The sequence below is a fragment of the Otolemur garnettii genome, unplaced genomic scaffold (assembly GCF_000181295.1).
Source record: "Otolemur garnettii isolate 467f Iridium unplaced genomic scaffold, OtoGar3 scaffold00004, whole genome shotgun sequence".
Taxonomy (NCBI): domain Eukaryota; kingdom Metazoa; phylum Chordata; class Mammalia; order Primates; family Galagidae; genus Otolemur; species Otolemur garnettii.
Genome location: NW_003852399.1, coordinates 31,327,615 through 31,337,159, shown reverse-complemented (window position 1 = coordinate 31,337,159; position 9,545 = coordinate 31,327,615). Strand labels below are relative to the sequence as shown.

The following is a 9,545-nucleotide window of genomic DNA, read 5'->3' as shown; positions in this document are numbered from 1 at the left end:
ATATTATGTCTGTCTTCCATAGGAATCTTCTTAAAAGTCTTCAGTTTCAGTGGACTAGTACTTTTTACAACACTGACAAAAGGCACCATCCAATCTACACATTCTGAAATATTGTCCCATTCCAAACCTATATAAAAAAAGTTAGAAAAATGTGAAGGTTGTATATCAGAAACTATTTTACATGTGCCTAACATACTTGCTCCTCCTTCTACATTTTGAGATAGTTGTTTTAAAACTCATTTTAAAAAGAAACCAAAACAGGCTCAGTGTCTGTAGCTCAGCCACTAGGGCTCCAGTCATGTACACAGGAGGTAGAGGGTTCAAATTCAGCCCGGGCCTACCAAACAATGACAAGTACAGCCTAAAAATATCCGGGCTTTGTGGCTGGTGCCTGTAGTCCCAGCTACTTGGGAGGCTGAAGCAACAGAATCACTTAAGCCCAAGAGTTTGATATTGCTGTGAGCTGTGACGATATGGCATTCTACCCAGGGCAACATAGTGAGACTCTTGTCTTAAAAAAAAAAAAAAAAAGAAAGAAAGAAACCAAAACAAATCTAAATCATTAAGTTTTAACAAGTCAAAACAGGTTATCATTCTCAAATTGTCAACTGTGTTTATACCATAACTGTCAAAGGATGGCAGAACTTTTTTTTTTTTTAGAGACAGAGTCTTACTTTATTATCCTCGGTAGAGTGCTGTGGCGTCACAGCTCACAGGAACCTCCAGCTCTTTGACTTAGGTGATTCTTTTGCCTCAGCCTCCTGAGTAGCTGGGACTACAGGCATCTGCCACAACGCCCGGCTATTTTTTTTGTTGCAGTTTGGCCAGGGCCGGGTTTGAACCTGCCACCCTCACTCTATGGGGCTGGCGCCCTACTCACTGAGCCACAGGTGCAGCCCACGGCAGAACTTCTTAACCAGTACTTTCCACAGATGATGTTGACTTTGTCAAAATCCCAAGAACTCTTAAAGCAGAATAATAATTATTTTGATGTGCTCCAAATGGATTTAAATTCCATTTGGTCTTATTTTTTGTTTGTAGATAAATACTGAGGATTGGAAAATACTTGTAACTGAAAGGCAGATAATCATTAAACTGCTAAATTTTTTCTGTTAAAGTTTTAAATTTATGTTAGGCAGGATATTATAGTTCAGAGACTATAATTTCATTAGAAGTTAAAAACAGATAAGACAACAAAATACAGAATCTTACCTGAGGCTTTCTTAACCACTTCAATGGAAGTAAAATGGCACAAGGCAGCAGCAGCCAGTATTCTGTACTGGAACTCTAATGAATCGATGGCTAGAATACACAGATCTAAAAGCTACAAAGGAAAAACAAAAGTATGAGTAATTTAGGATAAGGACAAGTACTACACACCTCTTCCTGAAACTTAAGGGATCCAAAGATAAATAAGCCACCAACCTAAAGGAAGTCAAGTCTTGGGATTGTAGGTAAGGTGGTAATGGTATAAGGAAAGGACTGTTGTAATGCAGTGTGCTATATACTGGTAGGAAGGATACCTAATTCAGATTGGAAAAGACATTGACGGCCTCTAATGCCTTAAATAATCCTTAAAAGGTAAGGTAGCCAGAAGTAGAGAATGTTCTAGGTATGGGAACACTAATTGGAACTCAGTTCCCAGTAGTTCAGAACTCCTAATATGAGAAAATATGAAATAAGCAAGGAATACCTTTCTTTCTTACCCAAACAAAAGGGGGTGGGGGAGATAGGTGTCAAGAGAGAGGCATAGTCTAAGAGATTGTAAAATGTCTTTAAGAAATCAGAACTTCATAGGATGATTACTGAAATCACTAGAAGATTTTACCGTTTTTGGCTGGGGCTGGGTTTGAACCCACCACCTCCAGCATATGGGGCTGGTGCCCGACTCCTTTGAGCCATAGGCGCTGCCCTGAAATTGCTAGAAGATTTTAAATCAGGAAAGTTAGATTTCAAGAAAGATACTTTAGTCTTAAGCAGACAGACTAGAAGGGAAGATGATCATAAGCAGGGAAATTAGTTAAGAGGCAGTAAAATCCAGGCACTGAGAAAGCTGAACAAATAGCACTAGAATGGTATAAAAGGGCTAGATTTCAGCGGTTTGAGATGATAGGTGCAGTGGAATAAAACTTAAATTGTCCTCATTGGTCAAGAAGGTGGTGGAAACAGTAGATTTGGGAACTGGAAGTGAAGTATTACCACAATGTTTCCATATTGTTTATCAGTTTATCCAAAGTTACTCTCTCAAAAGGGTATGACTGCCCATGACAATCTGGGAATGCTAAGAATTCTGACTGAAAAATTAATAAGCCTTTATGAGAAGGTTTTACAAAATGAACTAATTCTAGGCTAGACACAGTGTCTCATGCCTGTAATCCTAGCACTCTTAAGAGGCCAAGGAGGGAGGATCCCTTGAATTTAGGAGTTTAAGACCAGCAAGAGTGAGGCTAAAAATATCTCTGCTAAAAATACAAAAAATTAGCCTGGCTTTGTGCCAGGTGCCTGCTACTGAGGAGGCTGAGGCAGGAGGATCGCTTGAGGCCAGGAGTTTGAAGTTGCTCTGAGCTGTCATGATGTCACTGCACTCCAGCCTGGGCAAGAGAGTGAGACTCTATCTCAAAAAAAACTAAAATATTTATTGGCTATCCAATTTTAGCATTCATAATGTGCTTATTCAATTTAAAAACAACACATTTTAACCTATGTGACTTAATAGTCATCCCAGATGCCACAATTCTTTCTATTCCATAGGTAAGATTTAACAGGATAAGAATGCACATTTACTTTACTTTTGTATATGACAGATACAACAGACTTAAAATATTACAAGAGGTGGACAAGAAAGAATGGAATCTTCTTTTCCTCCAGTTAGTTACTTTGTAAAATATTTGCTATATATATGTTGGCCTAGGAAGACTTGATTTGAAATATAAGTTTAAAAAAATCTTAACAGCCTAACATGATGGATTGCACCTATAATCCTAGCATTCTGGGAAGCAGAGGTGGGTAGATTGCTTGAGCTCAGTAATTTGAGAGCAGCCTGGGCAAAAGTGAAACCCCCCTCTATGAAAAACAGAAAAATTAGCTGGGGGTTGTGGCGGGCGCCAATAGTCCCACCTACTTGGAAGACTGAGGCAGAAGGGTTGTTTGAGTCCAAGAGTTTCAGGTTACTGTGAGTTACACCACCATGGCACTCTCCCCAGGATGACAAGAATGAAACTCAAAAAAACAAAAACAAAAAACTAACAAAATAATTTAAATCCCAACATTTAACTTAAATGGGAACCTTGTAAATTCAAATATAAAGAAAATAGGCTCGGTGCTTGTAGCTCAGCAGCTAGGGCGCCAGCCACATGCACCAGAGCTGGCAGGTTTGAATCCATCCCAGGCCTGCCAAACAACAATGACAACTGCAACCAAAAAATAGCTGGATGTTGTGGCAGGCGCCTGTAGTCCCAGCTACTTGGGAGGCTGAGGCAAGAGAATCACTTAAGCCCAAGAGTTTGAGGTTGCTGTGAACTGTGATGCCATGGCACTCTTCCCAGGGCGACAAAGTGAGACTGTCTCCAAAATAAATAAATAAATAAATAAAATAATCATACAGAGTCATCTCAAAGCGTAGAGACAACTGACTGAAAAATATTTTTCCCATTTTATATCAAGTAGTAGTTTGGATTCCTAAAGAATGAAAGACTTATAAATTTAAGGGCTTTGTTTTCTAGAATTATTAAGCAACATAAACATTGGGGACAGGATTTTCTGCATCAAAAGTTTTCTTCTAGTCAAGGAGGAAATTAATTCAATATACCATTATTTTGTCGTATAGCCTGTTTCAAACTATAAGGTAAACAAACCTGTAATTAACATTAGCATATATTCAATATAAATGTCAATACCTGAGCTATTTGAATGAATGTTTCCTGAGAATACTGAGGTAGAAGAACTTTAGGAGCATCTTTAAGAGCATCAACTTGGAGAAAGAGATTTAGCCAGGAGATGATTGTTACAGGGCAGAGTTCCCAATTTAAAGCCTGTTAACAAAAGTAAAAATGTCAGTTAGTGAATACAGTAGATACATATACCACATTATATAGTAAAGTTTGGAGGTTAAGTAAATTCCCCTCCCAGTCATAACTGTTAATATTTTCATGCATTACCTCTTAGAACTGGATCCTAATAGCAAAACTCCTCAGTTTTGGTAATTTACAACGTAGTATTTGAAATTAGGTCGTAACTACTATGTACTAAAGTTGCAATTAGAAATAAAGACGTAGTTATCACCTTTAATATCATGAGTTCCATCCTTAAGATATCCTCTTCACTGCAAGCACCATCAGTGACATAAGCAAACTCTTGGAGTTTAGGAGCGTAGATTTCCTTTTGAGATTAAGATTAAAATAAAAGAATTATAGATTATTTTATGGTGGGGCTACATCTCAATAAACCCATCATAAATTGAAAATATCATTAGTATGTTTTCAATTTATCCAGATGTAAACCCCTCATCATGAGTCAAGGAGTTTACTGAAGCACTTTTGTACCATCAAAAAGTTGAAAAGTCCTAAACTGAACCATGGCAAGTAGGGAACTGTCTATATGCTCAAACCACATACAGGCTTCACAAAGTGATTATAAACATCAGTAAAATAACTCTGTAACTAAAACAACCTTGTAGTTAAGATTTCTCATATTTAAGTATTGAAATCAGCAACTATACTGATCATTAAGATGACTTCTCATAGAACTGACCCTAAATTTTAGTTTTAATACACTACTAGATGGGCAGTGCCTGTAGCTCAGTGGGTAGGGTACCAGCCACATACACCCAAGCTAGCAGGTTTGGGCCAGCTAAACAATGACAACTGCAACAAAGAATAGCCGGGCATTGTGGCGAGTGTCTGAGGCAAGAGAATCACTTAAGCCCAAGAGTTTGAGGTTGCTGTGAGTGTGACACCGTAGCACTCTACTGAGGGTGACATAGAATGTCCCAAAAAACAAACAAACAAAAAATACTACTAGAGTATCTTAAATTATTTCAGTTAAAAACACAAAGCCAAACTTGTTTTAAGACTGCCTAGTATGTTGGTCAGACCAAAACAAGAAAATGGGGTGTAGGAACAAATGTTTCCTTTCCCTAGTACAAAAATACAGATAATCAAAGAATTTGATTTTGTGTAGTTTGGCTGACAACAGACTGGTTGGTCTTAGCAGTCCAGAGAAGAACTAGAATGATCAAAGGAAGAGATGATTGCCACATAGCAGAACAGGCTCAAGATCAGTCTTTCAGTCTAGAAAGATAATCCAAAACACAGTATGATTTCAGGTAAGGGTAGACTGAATGCAAATTGATGTGCCAAATTTGGAACTATTGAAGGGATAGCCTTAAACTCAAAAGACACATTTGAAAGAGAAAAAAATACATTTAAGGAAAGTAACTTATGATCACAATCCCTCTCCTGCCCTCAAAATACAGCATTAAGGCAGTTAGCTAGAAATGAGCAAGGCTGATGACGGATATGATTAGGGTTATTTTAGATTGGTTTGTGTTAGGTTGACCTGTGCTGTTATGGGAACAAAGCTAATTAAGAACTTACAGGTGGGCTGTTTGGCAAACAATTAATTAAGACCCTGGGAAATGTCCAATAAGCAACTGATACTACTTAGAGCTGGGTATAAAATCCAAAACTGTGGCTGGGTGCGGTGGCTCACAGCTGTAATCCTAGCCCTCTGGGATGCTGAGGTGGGTGGATTGCCTAAGCTCTGGAGTTTAAGACCAGCCTGAGTAAGAGTGAGACCCAATCTCTAAAAACAGCCGGGTGCTGTGGCAGGTGCCTGTAGTCACAGTTACCTAAGAGGCTGAGACAAAAGAATTGCTTAAGCCCAAGAGTTTGAGGTTGCGAGTCTCACAAACAAAACAAAACAAACAAAACTGTGCTTTCCATGGAGCCTGCAGTCACTAGGACAGGGCCCAGCTTGCTGTGCATATTAATAAACTTTTTCTTGCTAAAATTTTATTTGCTCTGTTCAGTTATTTCAGCAATTACCTTAAGCCACTACACTGCTCTTAACACCAGCTGCAAAAATTTTAGATGAAAGTATTGATGATATCCATAATGTATTGTTTTTAAAAAGTAAATTTTGAGATTGTGTGATGGAAAAATCTCAGGCAGGAAAGGAGTTTCCTTCTGTCATGGCACCATCATCAAATTAAAAAATATTAAAAAACATTAGGCTAGATAAACCATTATTCTGACTCACCATAGCATTTTTTTCAGTTGATTGGCTATTTAAGTTTTCATTTTGTGGAATCCAAGTGCCATAATTATGTATATAAAGGCAACAGCAATATGTTTTGTTTGGCAAAATGAGCAATGGAACATTTCACCTACATATTAATCCAGAATCTAAACAAGAGACTTACAATAGACTTAGACTATATAGGGAACCAAGACAATTTATCTTCTATCTCCATAAGAATGTTCAGAAAATGCAGTGAGGAACAGAACCACTCACCTTTCCTAAGGAATTAATATAAAAAAATTATAGAATTCTCTGGAATCAATGTGTTGATTAGAATAACAAAAGTTTGGGATAAATGCATCCATGGTTAAACTTTCAGAACTTACCTCAAGTTTGGAAGCAATGAATAATGAGGTAATTCCAATGAGTTGAAGCATATTTTTATTTATATCCTTTTGTGTCAACATAAATCTATCAAAGAAGTCTTGGGCAAGGTAAAATGTTTCCCTGTGAAGTGTGTATACTTCAGATACCTAGAGAAGAATCCAAATATTTAAATATTATCCTCTGAATTTTTCCAAATTAGAAAGTCATCTCTTAGCACACCAGACTTCAGAATACTTTTAAGCCAAACTTTGCTTTTTAGGATACCAAAACTAAGATAGGAGACAGGAAAAAAAACGAACATGTACTTAATTGGATAAATAGATCTTTTTACCATCCTTATTTACTCTTTCTAGTTTTATAACTTCACATGTTTTTACCTCATTTAAAAAAAATATTTTATTGCACTGGTTAAGAAGTATAGAAGAATGTGGGCACAGTGGCTCACACCTGTAATCCTAGCAGTTTGGGAGGCAGAGGTGGGTGGACTGCTTGAGTTCAGGAGTTTGAGACCACCCTGAAATATAGAGTAAGGAAAATAAAAAAAAAGTAAAAGAATTATAGAAGAATACTGAATGAGTAACATTGTTAATAGACAAAACCTATATCTTATCCCTTGTTTCTCACCTTCAGGGAATTTCTCAAATGTTTCACTATTGTTAATAAGAAATAGTATCTGTCATTTCTATGCTTATTGTAGAGAAATATTTCAAATCTCATAGTAACTCCAAAAAGTCAATACCATTATCCCCATTTGAGGGATGAAGAAATAGAAGGACAGCGATACAGTGAGTTTCTAATAAACATTTAATGTGCTAAGGAATTGACTACATATCTTAAAATCAAGGCTGGATGTTGAATTTCAAAAAATGTCTTTTCCATCTATGGAGATCTTAGGATTTTTCCTAACAGATTTTCAAATGTTGAAGCATCTTTGCATTCCAAGACAAAGAATCTACTAAGACAAAATAGAGCCTAACACTGCTGGATGGACTGATGATTGTTTTTATTTATGAGACAGTCTTGCTGTTGGTATGACTAGAGTAACATAGCCTACTAGCAACCTCAAACTCCTGGGCTGACATAATCATGCTCCTCGGCCTCCTGAGTAGCTGGGAATACAGATGCCCACTACGCCCATAATGCCTCCTTATTTTTCTATTTTTAGTAGAGACGAGGTCTCCCTTTTGCCAGGAAGGCTGGTCTTGAACTCCTGAGCTCAAGTTATCCTCCCACTTCAGCCTCCCAGAGTGCTAGGATTATAAGCATGAATCATCATGGCCAGCAAATATATTCATTATGTTTTTACATATATAATCATATTTAGGGAGGAATAGGAGTAAATTGGAGAGAATATCACTGGATACATTTTAATCTAACATAAAAAAGGAAAAAAATTAATTGTGGGGCAGTGCCTGTGGCTCAAGGAGTAGGGCACTGGCCCCATATACCCAGGGGATGGCAGGTTCAAGCCCAGCCCTGGCCAAAACTGCAAAAAAAATTGTGCTTAAGTTGATTATACAATCACTATAAATATGCAAAAAAAAATAATTGTGCTTAAGCTGATTATACAATCACTATAAACATTCAGAAAAGAACTACCTTCTTATGTCCACACGATTCAGTCTTTGTTTTTCTTTTTTTTTTTTTGCAGTTTTTGGCCAGGGGTTTGAACCCACCACCTCTGGCATATCGGACCGGCGCCCTACTCCTTTGAGCCATAGGCGCTGCCCTTTTCTTTCTTTTTTTGAGACAAAGTCTCACTTGGTCACCCTTGGTAGAGTGCTATGACATCTTAGCTCACAGCAACCTCGAACTCTAGGGTCCAAATGATTCTCTTGCCTCAGCCTACCAGGTAGCTGAGACTACAGGCACCTGCTATAGTGCCTGGCTATTTTTTAGAGGTGTGGGGGATCTCGCACTCAGGAGCTCAGTCAATCCACCCACCTTGGTCTCCTAAATGCTGGGATTACAGGCATAAGCCACCGTGCTTGGCCTTAAAATTCAGTCTTTCATTCCAGTCATAATAAGGACCTGATGCAAGAGGACCTTTTGTAGTCCTAAACACTTCCCTGATAGCTTCTGAGTTCTACTCTGCCATGTGCTACCACACCCCAAAACTTAACAGTCTTTCTCCCTCATTTATGTCTATCTTAAAAACAGACTACAGAGAAAATATCCAAAGGTTGAAAGAAAATCAGTTTGACATTAAGAAAAGTAATCATTTCATCAATAATAATTTCAGAGATTTTTTTTTTAGGATTATTATCAAGTTAAAGGGAATAGGCTTAAACAACAAAGAAAATTCTAGGACAAATGGAAGGGCTTCAAGATCACTATTATTCCTTTAAATTAATGATGCAATGTATTTCTGAAAGGAATAGAAGTATATAATAGAGATAAATGACCTGGAGCCTAGAGGGCTTAGGGCTTTTAGATATCCAAAGCCTCTTTATGGTTTAGGACACAGAAGTTAGGATTCCTAATGATTTGACTTTGGTAATGCAGAAAAGGACTTTTGAGGATCCTGAAGAATTCAAAACCTAGTCCACTATACATTCCATCCATTTTAAGTATCCTTGGCATCTAGAACAGTACCTGGTACATAGTAATACCCAAGCATATCAGGAATACTGAATTGGGTTTGGTTGTATGTAATGGCTATGTCCTTATGATTTCACTTGTACATTTTCTACTTTGGGTACCATCAACTATGATAACCCCCAAAAGATGGCTTGCTGGCCATGGATAATATACCCTGAGGGCACACAACATCTAAATATTTTTCCAGCATATAGAGAAAAAGGACATTTACATTGCTGGAACATACCTCTAAAAGCCAGTCTAGAAGTATTGACCTCATCTGTGGTTCCAGGTCAGAATGCAGGACTTCAAAATGCTTGTCATGAACATATCTGCTT

At 37.7% G+C, this 9,545-nt stretch overlaps 1 protein-coding gene across 1 annotated transcript in view; it reads right to left on the bottom strand.

Moving 5' to 3' along the window:
* The window catches only part of CCNE2 (cyclin E2), a 13,513-nt gene that overhangs the window by 1,062 nt on the left and 2,906 nt on the right, over nt 1–9,545 (bottom strand). The window contains exons 5-10 of the mRNA XM_023518247.1: nt 9,455–9,539; nt 6,627–6,773; nt 4,282–4,377; nt 3,897–4,031; nt 1,213–1,324; nt 3–127 (exon numbers count right to left, since the gene is read on the bottom strand). Of these exons, the coding sequence (XP_023374015.1) occupies nt 3–127; nt 1,213–1,324; nt 3,897–4,031; nt 4,282–4,377; nt 6,627–6,773; nt 9,455–9,539 (700 nt within the window). The remainder of the gene's footprint in view (nt 1–2; nt 128–1,212; nt 1,325–3,896; nt 4,032–4,281; nt 4,378–6,626; nt 6,774–9,454; nt 9,540–9,545) is intronic.